This window comes from Haliotis cracherodii, unplaced genomic scaffold (genome assembly GCF_022045235.1).
Source record: "Haliotis cracherodii isolate W230 unplaced genomic scaffold, xgHalCrac1.p SCAF_6, whole genome shotgun sequence".
Classification (NCBI taxonomy): Eukaryota; Metazoa; Mollusca; class Gastropoda; order Lepetellida; family Haliotidae; genus Haliotis; species Haliotis cracherodii.
Window position 1 is genome coordinate 14,636,888 of NW_027266319.1, and position 25,204 is coordinate 14,662,091.

At 39.7% G+C, this 25,204-nt stretch overlaps 1 protein-coding gene across 1 annotated transcript; it reads right to left on the reverse strand.

The window, feature by feature from the left end:
* Window positions 1-1,146: 1,146 nt before the first annotated feature.
* On the reverse strand, window positions 1,147-11,479 carry LOC139446264 (protein starmaker-like). The gene is made up of 4 exons (XM_071227617.1): window positions 11,462-11,479; window positions 8,501-10,259; window positions 3,398-3,541; window positions 1,147-1,367 (listed from the first exon to the last, which is right to left on the reverse strand). Exons 1-4 carry the CDS (start codon window positions 11,477-11,479, stop codon window positions 1,147-1,149), a joined length of 2,142 nt encoding a protein of 713 aa, XP_071083718.1.
* Between the last annotated feature and the right edge of the window lie 13,725 nt (window positions 11,480-25,204).

Below are 25,204 nucleotides of genomic sequence, written 5' to 3' on the forward strand. Positions count from 1 at the left end.
ATGAATCCTTGTCAAACGAATAATGAGTTGAAATATAACACAAACAGGAAATATTCATCAAGAATGATGTTTAGGATTTGAGGCCATGAAGGAAGAAATGGTATGCAAAAAGTCATTGATACAATATATGTGAGGGAACATGTTATGGATTCAAATCCAGGACAAAAAAGAGAACTATTCAAGATATTTCTCAAGACACGATGGGTAGATGTCGAAGATGTCGAATGGTCTTAGTGCGAAAGCTGCAGCACGACGCGTGAGAGTGACCTATACACCTATACACCTGTACACCTGTATAATCTGTTTGAAGAACGTGTGTTTTTAATAATTCGCAAGAGAACCTTATACAAATCGAAGCTTACTGCATAAAACATATATGTATGAGTTGCGTACCTATATGGAAGCTTAGGTTATTAAATTGTTATTGACAATACGGGATAAGAAATGCAAATATAGTTGAACAGCGCCGTCAAATCCTTTCAGGTCTACATAAAACACAATCTCATTAAAATCAGATCTTAGTTTTCGCTACCGCTAAATACAAATCTGAGGATATCCAATTAGGGTACGTGTCAGAACGACCTTTCGCGAACTTTGACCGATCAATGAAATGACTGACAAGAAATCGACATTAGCCAATCAGAAGGCAGCTTTCTCAAACTTTACGACACTAGTTTCAAACTGGCGACGTATTCTCGAATGGCTTATAGATGGCCTATATTGTATGGAATAATATAATCATAAAACCCGTAACTGTCGTTCGGAATATTTCCGTTAAATATTTCGAGGTTGCATGATTAGAAAACACATCCTGTGTCACTTTCATGATCTGGTAAGCGACGCACTGATTGGTTGCATAAAAGGTCGTTCTGACGTGACCCGTAATGGGATATCCTCAGATCTTTGTTTAGCAATAGCGAGAACTCAGATCTGATTTTAATGAGATTGATATCAAACACAAACATGGGCGCGTATTGAATATAGATGGTAGTGGCATGATCTGTCGAGTCATATCCCAGCAGGATATGTTCAAATTGATTGCCATATTTGCCCGATTAAGTGAAAGGGAGACAAAAGAACCCCCAAGCCCAGACCATTACAACAACTATTTTACCAGTATGAGTTTTTAATGTGCAATAATGCTCTTCAAACTACCTCACACATGAATGCATGTACTCGCACCTTGCAAGATTTCCTAGTCACGGCTTTGAAAGGGTCATTTCGGGCACTTACACATGCCCTTTTCCTGCCTGACTTGGGAACCAGATCAATTTCTAAAGGGCTGCCATCTATCCACCTGCTCCCACACGGCTGTAACTGCAGGCCAATCCAGTACCTCTTTGGGATTGAGAAGGTGGGGATCTCGCCTGAAAGATATAAGTGTAAGAATCTAACTTACTGGTAGTAATTGTTACACAACCAAATAAGAACGATGCCGTCTCCTCCGTCTTTCGATCATGCGTGCGTGCGTGCGTAGTAGTATTTGTTATGTTGGTGATATGTTATCGATTCCTCGTCATATAAATATATATATAACTACTACTACTACTACTACTACTTGACAAAATACTACTACTACTACTTGAAAAAATACTACTACTACTTGAAAAATTACTACTACTACTACTACTACTACTTGAAAAAATACTACTGCTACTACTTGAAAAAATACTACTACTACTTGAAAAATTACTACTACTACTACTACTTGAAAAAATACTACTACTACTACTACTACTACTACTTGAAAACATACTACTACTACTTGAAAAATTATATGAAAACAGATTTTTTACCCGGCATGTCCGCGAACAGTGTTTTGTTGTCAAAGAAACTAAGGCATTGTTTGGGCGAAAACTACTACTACTTTAAAAAATACATGAAAACAGATTACTACTACTATTAGTACTACTTTAAAAAAATATTTGAAAACAGATTTTCATTACTACTACTACTACTACTACTACTACTTTAAAAAATACATGAAAACAGATTACTACTACTATTAGTACTACTTTAAAAAAATATTTGAAAACCGATTTTCATCCGGCATGTCCGCGAACAGTGTTTTGTTGTCAAAGAACCTAAGGCATTGTTTTGGCGAAAAAATACCGAGCTCGTGATACTTCGTTCATTCTTAACCACGTACAGCATGTGAGCACTGGGGTAAGAATAGGCCCCAAGCACGCTATTGTTTGTCTTGAGAGGTGACTAAAATATATTCGAAGTAACAAGATTTGATTGTTTGTTGTCCAGCCATATGACGGCGGTCTGTAAATAATCGAGTCTGGACCAGACAATCCAGTGATTGATACCAAGCGTATCGATACACTCAATTTGGATACGAGGATATGCATGAACAAGTCAGCGAGCCTGACCACCCAATCCCATTAGTCGCTTCTTACGACAAGTGTAGGTTGCTGAAGACCTATTCTACAACTATGCTTGTCGTAAGAGGCGACTAACACGATCGGCTGGTCAGGCTGACTGACTTGGTTGGTGCATGTCATCGATCCCAATTGCGTGGATCGATGCTCATGTTGTCAATCACTGGTTGTCTGGCCCAAACTCGATTAATTACAGACCGCCGTCAGAAAGCTGGGATATTGCTGAGTGCGGCGTTAAACAACAAACCAAAAAAGACATAAACAACCCCTTCAATATGCCCCTTTATCCCTTTGTCATGGACAATTCCAACAGGCTACTTGGTTGCACATCCGTTTTCTGTCGTCTAAATACTCTCCATCTTTTCCCAGGCCCTTCAGATTGTTTCTGATTTATGTGCATACTGCCACTATTGCCTATTATATTGTAGGTTCCTCACTCTGGAATAGTAACCTTGTGAGACGTACTACTTTCAAGCAAGACCGGTTGAGAGGTTCACAGTTGAATTGTAAGACCTGCTGGGAAGTTTTACAAATGAATTGTACGACAGATGTTTAACAGTTGCATTGTATAAACACCCATGTAAAATGCATGACGTGAATCGAACCTGCAACCTCATATATATATATATATATATCGTGTTTAGTGTAACAGTTGTAACCAACTGTTTTCCCACTGAGACACTGGGGCAGAGGGGCAAACGATGTTCAGTCTTACATGCCACTGTCTTCAATGTCTGCATGCTGCACACAGGCATTCTATCACCCGCTGTAATCGAATTCGTTTTATACCGCGACTTCTGTATTATATCACTCTAAGGTATCCCGATGGTTTTAGTCTTTCTGGCATGTCTTACATTTAGACGATATATGAGTAAGTTAAAACATTCATCCCAAATCGAGTCATGTTTGCACTATAACTTCTTCAACACTATTCCCCAAACAAACATCAACATTGGTACAAGTTTATCAAGAGCCTTGTTTCACACTTTTGATTTCCAACTCATACCTACCCTGTTTCTCTAAGAATTCGTGGCAGCTAATTCTTTTCTTCTCTGTATCCCACTTTACCAAATCAGCATCTTCTTCCCAGCACTGCTTGCGTGCTTGAAACCAGGTGGATTTCTTTTTAATATACCTAATGCACATCTTCACGTCTGGGAGATATACATACCCATCATTATGAGAACAAGATTCTGAAACAGGTTTTGTTAACATCAGCTAGCAATTTAATATCGTATCATGACACTCCTCGTTCTAAACACAAGGTAGGAACGTTAACTTATGCCTCTTTCTAAGTGAGTGGGTTCTAAGTGAGTGAGCTCAGATCTAACCGACGAGAACAAGTTTTGATATCTACAAGCATGTCATTAAAATACTTCATTTATGTATTTAGTTATATTTAAAGCAAATTTGTCAAACATATTTTAGCATAACAATGTTTAGTTGGTTGGTTGGTTTGTTGTTTAACGCCGCACTCAGCAATATTCAAGCTATATGATAGCGGTCTGTAAATAATCCAGTCTGGACTAGAAAATCCAGTGATTAATATAATGAGCATCAATCCAGGCAAATGGGAAAGATAACATGCATCAACCAAGTCAGCGAGCCAGACCACCCGATCTCGTTAGTCGCCTTTTACGAAAGGCATAGTCACCTTTTACGGCAAGCATGGGTTGCTGAAGACCTATTCTACCCCGGATCTTCACGGGTCTACAACTGTTTAGACCAAAATAATCTCTGTTCATAAAAGCATAACACCAAATTCAAAAATAAAATGAGTTATTCTGACACATATCTAAAATTTATGATTTCTTTCAAATAGATTAGGATTACATGTCCCCTCACACGGGAAAAGAAATCTTTTAGATTTACTGTTTGATAATGTTAATCCTTTGCAATTGCAAAGTCCACGTAGTCAAGCAAAATATGCTTGACGGTGAACCTTTCATCGCAAGAGCTCGTGTTAGGAGGTTCGTCTGATCTTTATCTGATTTAAGGAGATATTCGTTAACCGCTGGCTGCATCGTCGCAAAGTGACCTCATCATGCCTTGACTGACAACGCAAGTAGGTGTGACCGATAGTTGGTATAAATTCCTAAACCTGGTTGTCCTACCTTTTTTGCATAAGATCCCGAGTATAACCGTTGATGGTTAGTTTGAAATCGCTGTACGGGATCAGGAGTGGAGATAACAATGTGTCAAGGGCTACTATAGAAGCAGCATTGGCTTCTGAGTTACCTGATTTGGCTACATGACTTGACAACCAGCAAAAGAAGATATTGCATTGGCTAGTAAAAATAGCATTATGAAGTTCTAAAATATCTAGGATTATAGAACATTAAGAATGTTTTTAATCAGTTTTGTTGCTTAATATAGGTTAAAGCTGTTAAAATAGATTTGTACTCAGCAGTGGAACTATTGAACTATTATCTGGGATTATTAAGGAAACAGTTTTGGTGAAAGAGAGGTCTCCCTCTGTCCTCACCATCTGCTGGGGAAGAGAAGATAAGCTAGGTTATATGATATTAAGATCTATTTTAGCTGTAGTGATGTGTGGTTGAATTCTGACTAAATGGTAGAACAAGGTTTGATAGACTTCGAAACAGATTCTCATAAAGAGGGCTAAAGACACAATTATATGCTTGGTTTGATTGATTTAAATGCATTTGATGATATATTTGATAGTTTGATGCAGACCCGTGAAGATTCCGGGGTAGAATAGGTCTTCAGCAACCCATACTTGCCGTAAAAGGCGACTATGCTTGTCGTAAAAGGCGACTAACGGGACCGGGTGGTCAGGCTCGATGACTTAGTTGATACATGTCATCGTATCCCAATTGCGTGGATCGATGCTCATGATCTCAATCACTGGATTGTCTGGTCCAGACTCGATTATTTTACAGACCGCCGACATATAGCTGGAATATTGCTGAGTGCGGCGTTAAAAAAAAAGAAAAAAAAAGAAGACGATAGTTTAATGCAGCGTTGTTCCGGAGACAGCTCACCAGCCTCCACATACAGACTGTCCACAGGAGGGATCCTAAAATCTCCAAGACAGAGCATTAGGCCTTGATGGCGTATTGAGTCTAATTTTGCTGTTGCAGGCTCCACCATAGACAATGGAACTATAATACAACTTGTACAAGTGAAGGAGAATTACTTGTTTGTTTTCGATTCAGAAAACTTGAAGCCATTTTCGTTGGCCCATTTTTAAATTGTGTTAAGACATGGCTGTAACTGAAATGTTGAGATAATCTTAAAAAAGTAACCCATCAACACAAGTGTTCAAAAGTTTAGTGAGACTAGATCATGTGACAGATTGGATGCTGCCTTGATGGACGCCCTGATCATGATTGAAATGATCAGACATGGTAGATCATACTCGTACTTAAAATTGTTTGTTGGTTAAAAACTGAGATATGAAGTGAGATAATCAGTCCCTCAATAAACATCATGTAATTTTTTTAAAATATGAGTTTCCACATTGTGTAATATGCCTTCTCTATGTCGAAAAAGATTAACGCTGTACATTGTTTGCTCTTTACAAAATCAAAAGTCAGGCTGGTTCGGCCCAATCAATGGGAGACGTACATAATTCTAAGGTCAACATCAGCCACCGCCTTCTGGGCATACGTGTATGACTCTAAGCAAGTTGCTAGATATATGTAAATTGACACTTAGATTGAAATGTTTTGTTTGGCCAAGAATAATTTCATTTTTTTTTAAATACCAAATTTTTGTGCACAATGCATTATATACACAGGGCATGACATGGCCAGTCGATTTAACTGGACCCATTCTACTACCCAAGAAGGTTAAGTTAATGTCAAAGTGGTGTGTTGGACTGAGGAACACCATTTCCGGTTCCGGTGCCCTCAACCACCAGACTTCTCCCTCTGTTAAGGGACGCAACCCACGTCAAACAGGTTGTCTAATTCGTTCGCCTCTTTTGACCAGCAATGGCGTGCTAGGGACACATGCTACACAGGATCCCGACGGCGACAAGTTACTAGAGTCTTCACATATTTAAACATAGGATATTGCAGGAGTTTAAGTTTAATGTGCAAAGTGCAAAGGAATTCAGTTTGACAGACGTCTACTAAGGGCAAACCGAAAATAATTAACAAATATAAACCTGACATCAAATGTGTGCGAGCATTATAAACTGACGTCCAAAAGAAACTTTACCAGAGTTTGAAATCACTCTTGCTCAAAAACAACAAAACATACATGCATGAAGTAAAGTGTATTGAGAAGATCAATATATCAACATAATCAACACTGAAAATGACAATCATATGACGTCAGTTGGGTCAGTTGGGTGTGGTACAAAACTCGAGCTTTCAGAATCATGGACAATAGGCAGAGTACATAAACAATCGCTCAGGTTCAATAACAAGTCATTAGTAGCGTGTGTGACCACCAAATACCTCAATACTCGCAAAAACTCTTCGACGCACAGACAAAGTCAGTCGTCTGATGAGGTCACGTTGTTGGCTGCGAGGAAGTTAGTGATAATTCTGGCTGTATGGGCTCTTGCGTTGACATGCTAATAAATGACACCACGTGGCTGCTTTGGAGAAGTGGTAGGACAACTGGACGAAGAATGTTATCCATGTAACGCTGAGCTGTCAAGTTTCCGTCAACGATGACCAGCGGTGTCCTCTCCTGCCCACAGATCCCTCCCCACACAATGACACTCCCTCCACCATATGGTACGACCTCCTGCATGCAACACGTCGCCGTTGGTTCACCCCTTCGGCGGTAAACACGTTGTCTTCCATCAGCCCTAAACATACAGAATCGACTTTCGTCAGTGAAGACAACCCTCCGCCAGTCACGTCGTTGCCAACGTCATACAGTCCGGGCCCATCTCAATCGCAGACCGGTGGTGCACGTGTTTTTCACTTTTTCGCGTGTTATCTCGCAAACACGTAACAGACGATTAACATTTTCTGCATACACTGTATTTAGATTATGTGTTTTAGATAGCTGTCCTCTGTATGGTCTAAAAGCCCTGATTCCATGAGCCCTGAGTCTTTTGGCCACTGTCTGTCGACTAACCCTGTTACCTAAGGCATTTGTCACTGTCAGGAAGCCCCTTCGGAGGTGCAAGGTACGCAAGTACCGGTCATCATGGGGCGTGGTCACCCTGGGTTTGCCTGTTCTTGGCCTGTCAGCGGTCCGCCCTGTCTGTCTGTAACGTTGCATCAAGTTGGTAACGGCAACACGAGAGCAACCGAAGGTTCGTGAAATATGGGCGTGGGTGGCTCCTATCTGTACCATACCCAAGGCTCGTTCAGGTTGTTCGACTGTGAGTCGTGGCATTTCTTTTGTGTGTCTTTTTTATCACTGTGGATGTCTGACTTGCCGTTGCAATCGTTTTATACCCTTGCCCGCACGTGCATTTGCAGTTGTCCGTGGTGCACGTGTTTTTCACTTTTTCGCGTGTTATCTCGCAAACACGTAACAGACGATTAACATTTTCTGCATACACTGTATTTAGATTATGTGTTTTAGATAGACTTCATCGAAAAAAGATTTATACTTTGTCTGAAATTTATATTTTCAGTTGGTAAAGTTTCTTTTGGACGTCAGTTTATAATATCAGACTCTCTGTCACATATTTTAAAAAGTAATTATCTCTAGTTTTTTTCTAAATAAGAAACATCACCTGTTGAAACGTGCAATATTATCATTATATATTAAATGATATGTGTCCCCAACGGTCACCATATTTGCTGAATCCCAAAGAATATGAACCAACTTTGATTGTCGCAATGAAACGTAATGACGTAATCTGAATATATTCCAAGTTCATGTACATTATTTCTTAATACCTTTAGTCATCATTCTTGTAGGCTGAGGACGTAATTTATCTTGTGGCCACAGGGGGCATGGCGCAATGGTTGATATTAGATGGGTAGAGACTTCAAATGGTTTCAGCTCAATAGCTTTAATGTCAGGCTTAGTCATAGTTTCTGTTGGCTTATTGGTAATGGATAACACACCTTCTCTCTTTCTCGATTTTTCGTCTTTAGCTATTGTGATTGATGCTGTATTTCCACGTATTTTCTTAACATTGCCATTTATTGGGATCACCTTAGTAGTACCCTTTCCCATGAAGTGTATGAGATCATCTTTGTTTCCTATGTGTTGCTTGAGATGATCAGATGGAGAAGATGTGTGATCAGCTCTTTTTCCTGTGTCCCTGTGTAGTTTGTCAGTCTGGGAGGATGTGTGATCAGCTCCCTTTCCGGCGTTCCTAGATGGTTTGTCAGTTGGAGAGGACATGTTATCAGCTTCTTTTCCCTTGTCACTATCTGGTTTGTCATTTGGAGAGGACCTGTTATCAGCTTCTTTTCCCTTGTCACTATCTGGTTTGTCAGTGGGCGAGGATCTGTTATCAGCTTCTTTTCCTGTGTCACTATCTAGTTTGTCAGTTTGGGAGGATGTGTGATCAGCTCCCTTTCCGGCATTCCTAGATGGTTTGTCAGTTGGAGCGGACCTGTTATCAGCTTCTTTTCCCTTGTCACTATCTGGTTTGTCAGTTGGAGAGGACCTGTTATCAGCTTCCTTTTCCTTGTCACTATCTGGTTTGTCAGTGGGCGAGGACTTGTTATCAGCTTCTTTTCCCTTGTCACTATCTGGTTTGTCATTTGGAGAGGACCTGTTATCAGCTTCTTTTCCCTTGTCACTATCTGGTTTGTCAGTGGGCGAGGATCTGTTATCAGCTTCTTTTCCTGTGTCACTATCTAGTTTGTCAGTTTGGGAGGATGTGTGATCAGCTCCCTTTCCGGCATTCCTAGATGGTTTGTCAGTTGGAGCGGACCTGTTATCAGCTTCTTTTCCCTTGTCACTATCTGGTTTGTCAGTTGGAGAGGACCTGTTATCAGCTTCCTTTTCCTTGTCACTATCTGGTTTGTCAGTGGGCGAGGACTTGTTATCAGCTTCCTTTCCCGTGTCACTATCTGGTTTGTCATTTGGAGAGGACCTGTTATCAGCTTCTTTTCCCTTGTCACTATCTGGTTTGTCAGTGGGCGAGGATCTATTATCAGTTTCTTTTCCTTTGTCACTATCTGGTTTGTCAGTGGGCGAGGACCTGTTATCAGCTTCTTTTCCCTTGTCACTATCTGGTTTGTCAGTGGGCGAGGACCTGTTATCAGCTTCTTTTCCCTTGTCACTATCTGGTTTGTCAGTGGGCGAGGACCTGTTATCAGCTTCTTTTCCCTTGTCACTATCTGGTTTGTCAGCGGGCGAGGACCTGTTATCAGCTTCTTTTCCCTTGTCATTATCTGGTGTGTCAGTTGGAGCGGACCTGTTATCAGCTTCTTTTCCCTTGTCACTATCTGGTTTGTCAGTTGGAGAGGATCTGTTATCAGCTTCCTTTCTCTTGTCACTATCTGGTTTTTCATTTGGAGAAGATATTAGATCAGTATCTTTCCTTGTGTCCTTATCTTGGTTGCCATTTCGAGAGGACATGCGATCATCATGAAAGAAATTGTTATTGGTTGTCTTCTCGTCACTTATGTGTTTAGTTGATTTTTCGGCCTCTCCGAACGCCTTGATTGAATTTGTTGAGTTGAGGTTTGATGTTATGGTATGTTCATCATCTTGGAACTTTGTAATGTCTGTGTACTTAAATGGTTGGGTGGTATCAGTACCATGGTCTCCATGAGAACGTTTCATGTTAAAGTCAGTTGTGAATGATGCTTTGTCTACACCGTCAATATTGAGTTCTCCTCCAGGCATTGATTTTGCTGGAATATTCCCAGCGTGGGCTAATGATAATTGGGATACAGTTGCTGTTCCTTCGACATGTTTGGTGACATGACTTTTCTTTTTGATTTTGATCTTTTGTGATACAAATTGCTGAAACAGAAATAAAACAACTAACAACAGAATTAACAACAACTTCGCTATGAATAGTTCATAAAATGAATCATGTCTTTGAAATAATAATCATGTTCTTCAGTCACGTTGAACAGAAATTCTTCAAAATAGAAAACAACATTTAGTATGTTATAACCCACTCGTACTCAGCATTTTGTTGCCCTGATTCAAACTTAATTAAGGACGTTTCAATAATTCTTAATTTGGGGGGGGGGGGCACAATTCGTTAAAGCGTTGGCTCGTCTCGCTGACGGCTTTGGTTTCCCTCATGGGTACAATGTGCCTGATTTATTATAACATGTGGCCTGAATTACTATTTTTACTACCATACCTTTGGCCATACTGTCTGCCGTACATGAAATATCCCAAAGGATCCAATTTGTGCTGCAACCTTCAAGCTTTTGAACATCCTGCATTTGGTGTTCGCGAAGTGCACATCATGACACAGAGGTGTTGAAAGGCAGATATGGACGCAGTGCATCGAACTACGAACGTTGATAGATTTGTAAAAAGAACCGGTTCTGCCACCAGATGAGTACAGTGATTTTATCCTCCAAGGACAGTCTCCAAGGACACTGACTAGCATTATTGGAAACACCCGCAGTACCACAAAAACAAACCCCATCGTTAATTGCATCCATATACTAGAATGATGTCTGTGTTGCAAGACGTACATGTGTGCTGGGAACCTAATGGGCGTATAAATTTGTATTGTGCAATTTAGAATCTGTTTATGGTCGTAACGAGTATCGCATGTTAAGATGAGCTCGTATATCTTCAGCCGATGACGATACCTCCGTTTCAGAAACACTACTAATGGATTACTAAACGAGCCACCGTCAAATACCGTTTTTATTACGAGTGTATCTAGATACGTTTTGACATGTACGAGTTGTAATAATAATGGTATCTAACGGAAACAAGTATAGTTATTTATTCATGGCTCACTCAAACATTATCAAATTTCAACGTTGAAAAAAAAGACCTTTTTAGTGAAAGCAGCTGGAAGCAGTTTTTTCCTCGAGGCGATTATAAGAAACGGTAAGATGCCGGTTCCAAAAGTATGTTCATGATAACATTATGTACACAAACAACACCCAGTTAGAACAAGAGTTGAAAAACAATTTCATCTAGCTTGAAGTTGTGTTAGTTGAGTGGAGCCCACGAGTCGATCGACTCACCGTGTTGGGCCACGTCATCTTGGCTAAGTGTTTTGACACGAGGCATCAGTTTGTTTATGTCATGAAATCGGTTGTAAATACCGTTCAGATTTACGACTTGTTTAATTTTGGAGCAGTTTTTCAACTTTGAATTTAGATAACTTTCTTTCTATAGATAAGCTTTGAATTACTCTCGTTATAATAAGTACGTAATTGATATGTTGTAAAGCATGTCAAGTAATATTCTATGCTACTTTTTCCCGTAAACTGAGACTGATAATCGCAATTGCTTCGCTTAATTGTCTTTCTTGTTATATTACGATTCTATAATTTTCTCCAGCGAGCGTTTCGAACAGATGATACTCCGATCAACTGCACACCACTGTATAGGTACCAATAACACTTACCCACTCACTCACTCTATTTTTATTGTTAAACATACTTTGGGACTCTGTGTTACTAATAACGGGTAATTGAAAGAAGGGGTTCCTGGTGGTGCCACAGTTGGGGCTGAACCCTGCACGGGACATTGATGCATCCGTATGAACGTGAATGAAGATACGTGTCTCATTTAGAAAGATGTTCGCGTTCGATGTCAAGACCTGCTTATTGGAAGTGTTAATTCGTTTCATTAAACCCATTAACAATTTTGATATTAAGGCTGTTTCAATGACACTAGTAATTTATTCAAATATTGGCATAAAAAACTTGACATTCATGTTCTTTTTCCATGCCGTTTTCAATTGGTTTACAGATTCGGGGTAGAATAGGTCTTCAGCAACCCATGCTTGTCGTTAAAGGCGACTATGCTTGTCGTAAGAGGCGACTAACGGGATCGGGTGGTCAGGCTCGCTGACTTGGTTGATGTATGTCATCGATCCCGGTTGCGTGGATCGATGCTCATGATCTCAATCACTGGATTGTCTGTTCCAGACTCGATTATTTACAGACCTCCGTTATATAGCTGGAATATTGCCGAGTGCGGCGTTAAACAACAAACAAACCAAACAAACAAACATGCTTCTCTTTTGTGAAGAGCTAGTTGGTCTCTACGGCTGTCCATGTGATCGAGCTGACTGCGATCGGATAAGATGCAGGAGTCTTTATCATTTTCCTGTTTTGTTTAATATTAACAATTTGCCTTTTACACCCCACTGAAACAGGGATCGTGAAGATCGGGTAAAGCAGGTCTTCAGCAACCCATGCTTGCCTTGAAAGGCGACGATGCTTGCCGTAACGGGATCGGGTGGTCAGGCTCGCTGACTAGCATTCGTTGATGCTAGGTTTCGTCTCACTGAGATACAAAGTCTTTCAGATAAGTTCAGTTGGTTAGGACCCATGTCGAGATACGCCTCTCCAGTGATTGATATCACGAGCATCGATCGACGCAATTGGTATCGATGACATGCTTTAACCAAGTCAGCGAGCCTGACCACTCGATCCTGTTAGTCGCCTTTTACGACAAGCATAGTCGCCTTTAACGGGAAGCGTGGGTTGCTGAAGACCTATTCTATCCCGGACCATCACGGGTCATGCTTGTGTTTTTGTTATTCGCAGCACAACATGCCGCATCATGCCGTCATGTTTGTTGTAGTAGACTCTCTGTGGCTAGATCATAAGATATTAGCAAGAATAAAAAGATTTGCCCTTTCGTTGTACGCTATGTATGGTCCCACCGGGGACATGGGTGGCCTCGTCGTGTATGGCGCCGCAATTCGCTGTGTAGACTTATGTCCCTTGGGCACGCCAAAATCCCATGATTGTGGGTTCGAATCCTAGTTCGCTCCGGTTATGTTTCTAGCTATATGTTTGACAGCACCATCCCCGCGCTCTAGATAATACGAGACCTGTATCACTTCGGGATTTCCTCCTTAATTATACTGACACGCCGTGGTATACCTTGAATACTGTTAAAAGCGGCGTTAGATCCAACTCACACACTCAGTCACTCATAAGCAATTTAACTATCTTGACAAATGATTTGTTTGTACCTACAGATGGAGGATTGACAATATCAGAAGCCATGTACTTCCCATCGTCGAATGTGTAGTTGTTTGCAACCTGTTGGGATTCCGGGTCAAAATAGGGCAAATGTTTGTCATGGAACATTAGTCAAGTATTTATACAGGCCACAATATTGCTTGAATATTGCTTATTTTCAGTTCTGGTAAAGGGTAAAGCAGCACAGTTTTGTCGCTGGTATATTCAGAGAAAAGCAGCAGTTTCTTAAAAATATCTTTACAGTGTATATGTATTATGACACCACACATCTCCTTTATGTCGTCTACCATCTAAATAAAAGATGATGCGCTTCACATATTTTATTCTGGTTTTCGAGACAGCAGAGAGAGCAGAGATGTCATCCTGGTATCACTAACAAAAACATATGGACCTGCTTTAATAGAAGTCTCATATACAATATGGTAATGGAAAACTTGGCTTTCAATGATTATTCCAAGTGAGGAAGTGTTTACGACTGGTATGGTTGTTACCGTGTATTGGGATGGTTAAGCTACATAGTTTCAGTCGGCCTAGTCCAGATGGTGCAGCCGAAAATCATACACTTAACGTCCAATTCCCACATGTACAGTTTTCTATATCAATCAAAATGTGACTTAAGAACCATCTTACGACAGGCCATGTGTTTTGTTTGTTTGTTGTTTAACGCCGCACTCGGGAATATTCCAGCTATATGAAGGCGGTCTGTACAATAACCGAGTCTGGACCACACAATCCATTGATTGACATCATGAGTATCGATCCACGCAATTGGGACCGATGACATGTATCAACCATGTGAGCGAGCCTGGCCACCCGTTCCCGTTAGTCGCCTTTTACGACAAGCATAGTCGCCTTTAACGGCAAGTATTGGTTGCTGAAGACCTATTCTACCCCGGAATTTTCACGGGCGTCCTGTTTAGAATAGTGTCCTCAGTCGTGCGACAGGTGATAAGTATGAGTTTGGTTGTAGGATCTGTCGCTCAGCTCATGACCAGGGCGTTGTCTATGCAGAGTTTAACATCATGGAATGAGTTTGTTGTTCTGACACAGTATAGAAAACAGCAACTTGAGTTTTCGTTACAGAAGAAAAATAAATACACAGAGAGAACATGGTGTGATCAGTCTATAGTAACAAAACTTATATGCAGTGTACAGTTTGGTGAGGAGTCTCATGGGCAGTGGTCGGTGGAAGAAGCTGCGTTGAGTTCTACGCACAGAAAATTAAAGTAGGTTGGTTGGTTGGTTGTTTAACGCCGCACTCAGCAATATTCCAGCTATATTCGTGTTTAAGAGTCAAGTCAAAAGTTGACAGTACTGACTTATGGTTTTGGCTGATTTTCCTCAGTTAACACACTGGCCTAAAATGTGGCATTATTCGATATGTCATTTATACCAAGTCATTTGATCAAACAATTAATGTAGTGAAGCTAACATTTGATGGTTATGTTATTTTAGGCCTTGTCAGTGGGAACAACTACAAACTTTTCATGTAGGGCATCCAGACTTTGGATGACATCTGGCCGGGACAGAATGGGATTATTCCTCTTTTCAGGTTTGTTCATTCTACCAATGACAGCATTACACACTGACTTAAACCACTCTGAAAGATATATTCAACAGGTTCCTCTCCTCTTTTGGCCCATCTTTTGGCATATTCTTCGACAGCATCCATAATTATTTTAAAGTTGTGATCCCAATTGGTATTCACGGTATTCTGGTCCATATTTGAATAACTGACGAAGGGTGTTACTGTCAACAACAGAGAAGACACCTGTGATTATATGACCTGCAGGTTGATAGCAGTATGATGAGTCGTGGCAGCCACAAGTAGTGGAATTTACATCATGAGCTGATAAATCCACGTTCTGAACACATTCCAAAATTGAACAACCTGGATGTAACTGTATTCGTATAGGAAAATGAAATGGTTGGGGGTTACTGAAATTTGAATTATTGTGGGACATTTTTGGAAACTGATCTTTGTCTGAGAATGTTACTTATATTTAAGGCATCAATTTCCTTGTTTGCAAATTTCAAATTCAAGAAATGACGGTCTTTGCCTGATACAGTGGAGTCTGTTCCTGGTTTAGGCCAAACGTTTCAAGCGATATCAAGAATGTTGGATTGCAAAATGCAAAACCAAAATGTATACAATTTGAGAACTGTGTCTATGTGTTTGCTTGCCATTCGTTTTATGCAGTCTACTGAGTTGCTTAATAACACTTATCATTTCAGAAATATGTCCAAGACCAGTAAAGGCAATATATTTGGAGCCGAAAACAAACCGATGTCTTATACTCTCGGTTGAGGGAGTTCTTTATTTAAGTGTTATGTACCTGATATAAAATGCTACGGTCGGCATAGTTTAAGGTCAGGTAGAGCCACAATGGCAGCCAATAAAGCATCTCTGATAAAATGTTTAAACGGCATGGAGGAGCGAGAGTTGCAAAGATGACTATGTTAAGGACAATATCGCAAATTGTTTGAAAGTTTCTCTTTCTTTGGGGCTTTGAATTTCCCGTTCTTTGTTTCCTCAGTCAGTGCACCGAACTGTATCCCGATATGCTATAGTTGTGTATTTTGTTGTGTTAAGGGGGAGAAGGAGGAGAAATATATGTTCTTTCGTTTGAGGAACGAAATTATATTCTCCTAACGTCGGCAAGCACAACAAAGGGAGGTAACTTGGTCTTGGTATATAAGTGAAGGCGCAAAGTTGAAACTTCATTCTAAGGGGCGGTGCAGTCGGGGCCGGCTATATTAAACATGTTCAGTTAGGTATGATGCCGATTGAAGGACAAGTGGGCGAACCTTTTGTTTATTTTTATGTGTATAGTAGCTGCTGCTGTCCATATGATGATCAGGATGTTATGCGTTGCTTGCAAGTTGTATTGGCGAGCCATGATAATACGTCGTGAGATGGATCAGTATCCATAGTTTAAATTTCGAACACTCCAGTTATGAGAGTGTGGACTTGGGATATACTCTGATGAGTATGCGCCGACAAGCCATTAGAATACGTGATAATGTGTCGATGCCTGTGAATATTATATACGTTGGAAATGGGAAGCATCAAGTTTATATTCATGTAAATTACGACGTGTGGATGGTCATGATGCTAATGATGTTCGTGATGCTGACGATGTGATGATAATGTGGATATAAGTTGAAGAATAAACTGCGGTCAGTCAGTGCACCGTACAGTATCCCAATATGTTGTTTTGTATTTTGTTGTGTTATGGGTGAGAAGGAGGAGAACATATTTATCTTTGGATGTACATGTAGATTGCTGTTTGTAGATTTTAAAACTCGACATTCATGACATAATATGAATGCTGTGAAAAGTACCACAACAACAAAGTGTGAATGAATTAGTTTGGCTTAACGTCGCCTTGAAGACACGTGGTGGCCTTTTATTGTTACGGCGTGTCACATTAATTTTGGAGGAAAGCCCAAAGAGAAGCAGATCGTAAATGTCTACCATTTAACCTGAACACATGGACCCGGGAAGATTCCGGGATAGAATAGGTCTTCAGCAACCCATGCTTGTCGTAAAAGGCGACTAACGGGATCGGGTGGTCAGGCTCGCTGACTTGGTTGATGCATGTCATCGATCCCAATTGCGTGGATCGATGCTCATGATATTAATCACTGGATTGTCTGGTCCAGACTCGATTATTTGCAGACCGCCGTCATATAGCTGGAATATTGCTGAGTGCGGCGTTAAACAACAAACCAACAAACCAACCAACCAACCCTAGAGTGGGAAAGTACATTTACAATCTAGGTAGAAGGCATAATGAACAAGCGTATAGTTGACAAAATTATCTATATCCCCCGCCCTTTTTAACACGTTATGGTCCCAAACCAGGTAACTGACCCAACATTCCTCTTAGCCCATGTCAAATAGCTGCAATGAAAATTCTAAAATAAACATTTCTAAAACTCCTTAATATCAAACGGCACTAGTTCAGTATGCGATTTATATATAGACATGCAATGTTTGGCAAGGAAATATTTAACAGTTTATTTGTTATACTCCTTTAGTAAACCAATCCTATATTAAAATTTAAATCCAACTTGTTGTCATGGAAACATAAACAATAAAAATTTCTAAAAGTGCTATATATCAAAAGGCACCAGTTCCGTATGTGCATGGTAGACATGCACAGTTTTGTAAGAACGTATTTAACGGTTTTCGAGTTACGCTCTGGAAACGAACACCACCCCTGTAGAACCTAAGTTCAACTTATTGCCATGGAAACGTAGTTTTTGTTGAAAAGTATTGAATGGGTTTTGAGTCATGCTCCGGAAACAAACTCTACCCTATAGAACCTAATTCCAACTTGTTGCAATGGAAACGTAAAAAAATAAAAATTTATAAAACTCCTAAATAGCAAAAGGCACCAGTTCAGTATGTGTCTGGTAAACATGCAAAGTTTTGTAAGAAATTATTTAACGGTTTTTGAGTTACGCTCCGGAAACGAACAGCACCCTTATAGAACCTAAGTCCAACTTATTGCCATGGAAACGTAGTTTTTGTTGAAAAATATTGAATGGGTTTTGAGTAATGCTCCGGAAACAAACTCTACCCTATAGAACCTAATTCCAACTTGTTGCAATGGAAACGTAAAAAAATAAAAATTTATAAAACTCCTAAATAGCAAAAGGCACCAGTTCAGTATGTGTCTGGTAAACATGCAAAGTTTTGTAAGAAATTATTTAACGGTTTTTGAGTTACGCTCCGGAAACGAACAGCACCCTTATAGAACCTAAGTCCAACTTGTTGCCATGGAAACGTAAAAAATAAAAAATTATAAAATTCCTAAATAGCGAAAGGCACCAGTAGACATGCAAAGTTTCGTAGAGAAATATTTAACGGTTTCTGAGGTATGCTCCGGAAACGATTTCGGGACACGCACGCGCACACACACACACACACACACACACACGCACGCACGTACGCACGCACGCACGCACGCACGCACGCACGGACGGAATCCATTTCTATAAAAAAAAATAATATATTCATGGAAGGCCTGTGTTCAATGGTTGAAGTAGTCAGTGAGAAGTCGTATACGTGGATCAAATATTTTATGAACGCTTCATAACTATGGACAGAGAGTCGAAGTCAGTTGCTCATATTTTATTATGATAACAATGGATTCGGTTGTTTTTGTGCGTAAAGTATTTTTCAATTTGACAAATGTCACTCATTTATATAATGAATACTTCACAGGACGATTTTTATTGGGTAATACTTGATAAATAAATGAATCTGAGAAATGCTGTTAGCAGAATTTGGTTAACTACATGATACGAGGGCGGCTTAATCGTTTTGAGCCTGACTAACTTTCAACTATTGGCCATAACAAAGTGAACTTGTCAATGTAGTACATTGTTTGAGTAGTTAATTGTAAGTGTATTTGGTCTGTTGAGGCCGTTTGTATATTAGTGACAGTTGAATGTGATAGGAGTCCAAATGGACACAGAAATAAAAAAGAACGAGTGCCGAGCAGTCATCAAGTTTTTGACTTCAGAGAAAAGTACTCCCAAGAATGCCCTAGCTATTCCACTGTTTGACACACACACACGCACGCACACACGGACGGAATCCATCTACAGCCCCTGCCAACTTCGTTTGGGCGGGGGATAAAAAAAATATATTCATGGAAGGCCTGTGTTCAATGTTTGAAGTAGTCAGTGAGAAGTCGTATACGTGGATCAAATATTTTATGAACGCTTCAAAACTATGGACAGAGAGTTTTTGACTTCAGAGAAAAGTACTCCCAAGAATGCCCTAGCTATTCCACTGTTTAACGATGGGCAGCTATGTTTAGGCTGGGAGAACAAGCCTTGAAGATGACCCTAGGTCTGGACGTCCCTCAACTTCCATCAATGAAGATTCAATCAAGGAGATACAGGTCTAAGCCATGGATCCATTGAACCTATTATTCATGAACATTTACAAATGAATAAGATATCTGCTCGTTGGGTGCCAAAGTTTCTAAATTCTGATCTTAAGGAAAAAAGAGTGAGTGAGTTAAAATTTAGAGCTAATTGAGGATAAGTTCGTCAAATTCAAAAAGAGATTAGTAATGGGTGATGAAACATGGCTCTACCACTATATGATCCCGAGTCAAAACGTCAATCCATGGAATGGCAACATTCCACTTCTCCGGCACCAAAGAAATTCAAGTCTTCAAGATCAGTGAAGAAAGTTATGGCCACTATATTCTGCGATGCAAATAGTGTGATCCTTGTTAATTACTTAGAATGTCAAAAGACGACTACCGGTGCTGATTTGCTTCCTTGCTTGAGAGATGCTACAAGTAGAGATTGCTGAAGAGCATCAATTGTTCCCTGCAATATAATGTTATGTGCAGAGGAAGGAAGTGTAAGCTATGGGAGGAGAGAATTGGTGTAAAGTACAAATTGGTTGTCATTAATGTATTTGGAAAGCACAATAAAAGAAACAATGTCTTTAAGTGGTCAGTACAAGAAAACTGGGCCTGTCAGGCAGAACTTGATATATACCCACTATTGTTTTTTTGTTTGTTGTTTAACGCCGCACTCAGCAATATTCCAGCTATATGACGGCGGTCTCTAAAATAATCGAGTCTGGACCAGACAATCCATTGATTGACATCATGAGCATCGATCCACGCAATTTGGGATGAATGACATGCATCAACCAAGTCAGCGAGCCTGACCACCCGACCCCGCTAGTCGCCTTTAACGACAAGCATAGTCGCCTTTTACGGCAAGTATGGGTTGCTGAAGACCTATTCTACCCCGGAATCTTCACGGGTCTATACCCACTCTTTTCCTAAACCCACTATTAGTACGAATAAAAAATAATAATTGATTACCTGTCCTATATAGATAACACAACAAATGTCATTCTTGAACATGCCTTTGCAGCAAATATCAATAATTCAGGTCAAAATGTTGGTTGGGTTAAATTAAACAAACTTTTTAAATAGTAAACACCAAAAAAATGTAATGAATCCACTGTAAAAAAAAGTTTAAATTAATAAATTCACGCAATTATTAAGGGATTCCTATTTATCTAACAGCAAGTTAAAAACACACAGTTTGGTCAAGTCATCTATTAATATTGAGAATTATCTTTTATATTGTAAAAACAAAGGTCATAGGTCACTACGTTTAAGTAATCACAAACTAAAAATTGAAAAATTGGTAGATATACAAAAACACTAACCTTATTGGGAAAAAAACGTCTCAGAAGATGAGAATAAGAATAAGAGTTATTGCAACATGCATTATTTTTATATATCGTCTTTCGCGCCAACTGGCATGTAATCCGTTAATGATAATTTTATCTTATCGTTTCACTGTATTGATCACTTATATATTTTTTTAAAGGGTTAAGTTTAAAATCTCCTTTGTGCCAGTCGACTTTTAAATCATTACCTAAAGTCATATTACTTCCCGACATTGCAGCTATCCTTATTAGAGGCGGTCGGGTAGCCTCGTGGTTAAAGCGTTCACTCGTCATGCCGAAGACCCGGGTTCGATTCCCGACATGGGTACAATGTGTGAAGCCCATGTCTGGTGTCCCCAGCCGTGATGTTGCCCGAATATTGCTAAAAGCGGCGTTAAACCATACTCACTCACTCACTATCCTGATTGCTTTAGTCTTATCTATATTAATTTTAAGACCAGACATTTCATAGAAATTATTTAGTGTGTCCATGGCAGCATATAGGCTATGTTCAGATCCATCCAGAAAGGGTTGAGTAAGAGTATTCAAATAAGAATAGGTAGGGAGATACTGGGTCTCCCTATCTCCATCTTTTTTCTAACAAAATAAAGATGAAATATGCCAATTTTGTACATCAGATGCTGATGCATAATCAGTTTGTTTGATATTTGGTGATATATTCTCCATTTGATGATATTTGGTCCAAATCCAATGTTTTTTAATACTTGTTCAATAAATTGATTAGAGACTGAGTCAAAAGCCTTTTCAAAATCAATTATTAACAGCAGGCCTAGCTAATTAACCCTTCTAGTTTCAAAGATAATATCAAAGAGCATTCTTATATTTTCAGTTATACATCTTCCAGGAATAAAGTCTGTTTGGTTGCCATGTAAAATTGTATTTAGTGTTGTTTTTGCAATACACGTACTTATTATTTTACAAGGAATTCAACAATAGGACGCCATTTTTTAAACACGCTTCGGTGTGTCCTCGACCAATTCAAAATGATCACGTTGATATGAACTTTGACATAAGGTTAATTTCGGGGGCATGGGTGGCCCAGTCGTCTAAGGCGCCGCGATAAGCTGTGCAGAGTTGCGTCCCTTGAGCACGCCAGAAACCTATGATTGTGGGTTCGAATCCCGGTTCGCCCCGATTAAGTTTCTAGGTTTGTCAGCACCATACCCGTGCTCGTGGGTTTCACCGAAGTGGTAAACGTCTGAGACCTGCATCCTTTTGGGCTTTCCTCCCACATTAAGCTGACAATTGCGTGGATCGATGCTCATGATATCAATCACTGGATTGTCTGGTCCAGACTCGATCATTTACAGACCGCCGTCATATAGCTGGAATATTGCTGAGTGTGGCGTTAAACAACAAACCAACCAACCACCAAAGTGTTGAACGTCTAAGAACTGAGCCACTTAGGGAATTATGCGGACACGCTGTGCAGTAGTGTGTGTCTGTTGTGTTTGAAAAAAACCCGATCCTGTTTCGGAAAGGGACAATCGCAAACACCCCTTGTCTTTCATGTTACAATGAGGTAATTGTAATTCAAGCATATCTACATAAAATATATATGTATTTGACGTGGTGATCCGGTGGTTTACGAGTAAGTAAATTGAAAACTGTAGCAAGTGTGCTGGTCAGCGAACAAATACATGTACTTGCTCACCGTATCAGACAGTCAATGGTTCAGACATCTTGTATACCGGCAATTGTCATACAAATGTTTAGTGAGTGCCAAATACGAGGCGAGTTAGCGGGCAAACCAACTACGAAGGCTGAAGTCACACCTGCCGTTAATCCGCTCCCTCATCCGTCTATGTAACCGCATCCGGGGCAAACTTCGAGTTTACATTTACACACCTGCCATTGTCCGTATTTGTATTTGTGACAAGCTTCTATATTTATGTTTTTATATGTCAGATTATAATTCCATACGTATCTCCAGTTACGTACAGATATCGTCGATGCTGATGGATGTATTGGTATATTTTCCATACTCTAAATATCAATTTTAAAACTAACCTTCGTCCCCGAAAACTGGTTTTATTTGACTGTCGTCTTTGAAGTTTATATTTAACACAACGAAACCTGCTGGTGAAATAGATAATTTTATTGTTCATAATGTATTTTTTCATTTGCATTCGACATACATGTATGTTTTGCCATGTGCTCAAGGAAATTCCACTTGGTTTGCAAGCTGATATGACGCCACAACTGGGATATGCCATCAACAGGACCACCCCCTTCAGTAAAAGAGCGAAATTATCAGACGCGAGTTCCGTAAATAAACGTTACTAAACCGGAAAGGTGTAGATGTTCTTGCGTAATCTTTTTCATAAAAGGAAATTTTGCTTTTATGTATTCGTGTGCGAAGAAATAAATACGGACATTTGTAAATGCATCATCGATCAAGAATTTTAATATATTTACAGCTGCATTCTGTTATGAAATATATCCTGGATCATTCGCTGCAACATCTCGTTTTGAGCCCGATTCCAATAACATGAAAATAACCCTCCATGAGTGATGGAAATCCTGTTCTAAGTTAGTGATAGATTAAGTTAGTGATAGATTAAGTTAGTGATAGATGAACTTTTGAAACGAACTTTTGGTTGCGAATGGGTTCATTGTATTTAAAATAATAGAATATATAGAAATATAGTACCTTGTCAAGTGGACCTGCAATTATTATGTTTGTTGAAACTGTGAACTGACGAGAGATAGACACAACATTAATGTTATGATGATATTATAGCGATATGTATATGACACGAAGGTAAACCGAAGCAATTGAAATAGACTTGAAATAGGTTATGTGGTCATATTATCATGAACATGTATATAGCTACCTATCTCCGTGAAGACATTTACCCAATCTTTGTACCTTCTTAAATATAGCTCCGTATTCCCGAGAGGCCGTTTTATCCGATCTTTGTACATAGTTAAATATTGTCATTTATTATCGTGAAGATGCTTTTACAGTTTTTTGTATACTTCACAAAAGCAGTTAAAGAACTCGGATTTTTTTTCATGTGACCATAGTTAATATGTCATGCCATAATAAAATTTCAGACTAACTATAATCATATGAAAAAATCGGATGTTCCTTAACCTTTTCAGTAGTAGATATAATGAATTATTGTTACTTATATGTACTCCAGAGAATGCGTTTATCCTATTTTTGTAAATATTTAATTATCATTACATATTCCCAAGAAGACGTTTTCACTTTTGTATATATTTAGATATAGATACTTATTAAAAAAACATCAAGAGATTATCAAGTGTTTGTACAGTTAAATATCGCTTCTTATTCTCAAGAAGACGATTTATCCAATCTTTGTACATGGTAAAGATTAGACTCGATTATTTACAGACCGCCGTCATATAGCTTGAATATTGCTGAGTGCGTCGTTAAACAACAAACCAACCAACTTCAACTTATTCCCGAGAAGGCGTTTTGTCTTTGTACTAAGCTTGTTTACGAAACCCCTTTTCCAACAGGTAAAATTGCCAATAATATCGGCTTTTTAATCCCATCAATTTTTGGATTATCGTTTGGTTTGGACAGGTAAGTTAAAATAACAAAACTGACAAATTCCATGTCTACACAAAACGGAACTCGACACATTACATTCTAAATAATTACATAGCAAAATACACGTGTTATGAATCCTTGTCAAACGACTGATGATCTGAAATACAACACCAACAGGAAATAATCCTCAGGAATGATGTTCAGGTTTTAAGACCATAAAAATAGAAATGGTATGCAAAAAGTCACTGATACAATATATGTGAGGGAACATTATATGGATTTAAACCTAAATTACGCGTCATTAGTTTCTGGAATGCTCGTCAATACTTTCATCCGCCTCGTCAATAGTTTCAACAATTCGCCACTAGTTTCAATAGCTCTTCAATAGTTCTGTACTATTGACGAACTATTCGAAAATACATAACAAAGTCGGGAGTGTGCACATTGTTGTTGTTGTTTTTCTCACTTGGGCAAACTTTATTTATCTAGGGTTACATTTTAAATGTCAGTTTGGATCCGTTCCGCTCAAGACAAATTTCCAGCGGGCCGGAAACAGTCAGACCATCTGTGGATGATACGGAGGAGGGTGGCATTGGTGTTCCAGCAGTAGATAAGGGGGGCATTGGAGTTCCAGCAGTAGATGAGGGTGGCATTGGTGTTCCAGCGGTAGAGGGGGTAGGCATTGGTGTTCCAGCTGTAGAGGAGGGTGGCATTGGTGTTCCAGCAGTAGAAGGGGTAGGCATTGGTGTTCCAGCAGTAGAGGGGGTAGGCATTGGTGTTCCAGCGGTAGAGGAGGGTGGCATTGGAGTTCCAACAGTAGATGAGGGTGGCATTGGAGTTCCAGCAGTAGATGAGGGTGGCATTGGAGCTCCAGCAGTAGATGAGGGTGGCATTGGTGTTCCAGCAGTAGAGGGGGTAGGCATTGGTGTTCCAGCGGTAGAGGAGGGTGGCATTGGTGTTCCAGCGGTAGAGGAGGGTGGCATTGGAGTTC

What these genes read in the sequence shown, in the direction of transcription:
- LOC139446264 (XM_071227617.1), bottom strand. An exon ending in CATACACTTCATGGGAAAGG is followed by an intron (nt 3,542 to 8,500) that starts GTACTACTAAGG and finishes TATATCTCCCAG; the next exon opens with ACGTGAAGATGTGCATTAGG. An exon ending in CGAATTCTTAGAGAAACAGG is followed by an intron (nt 1,368 to 3,397) that starts GTAGGTATGAGT and finishes TATATCTTTCAG; the next exon opens with GCGAGATCCCCACCTTCTCA.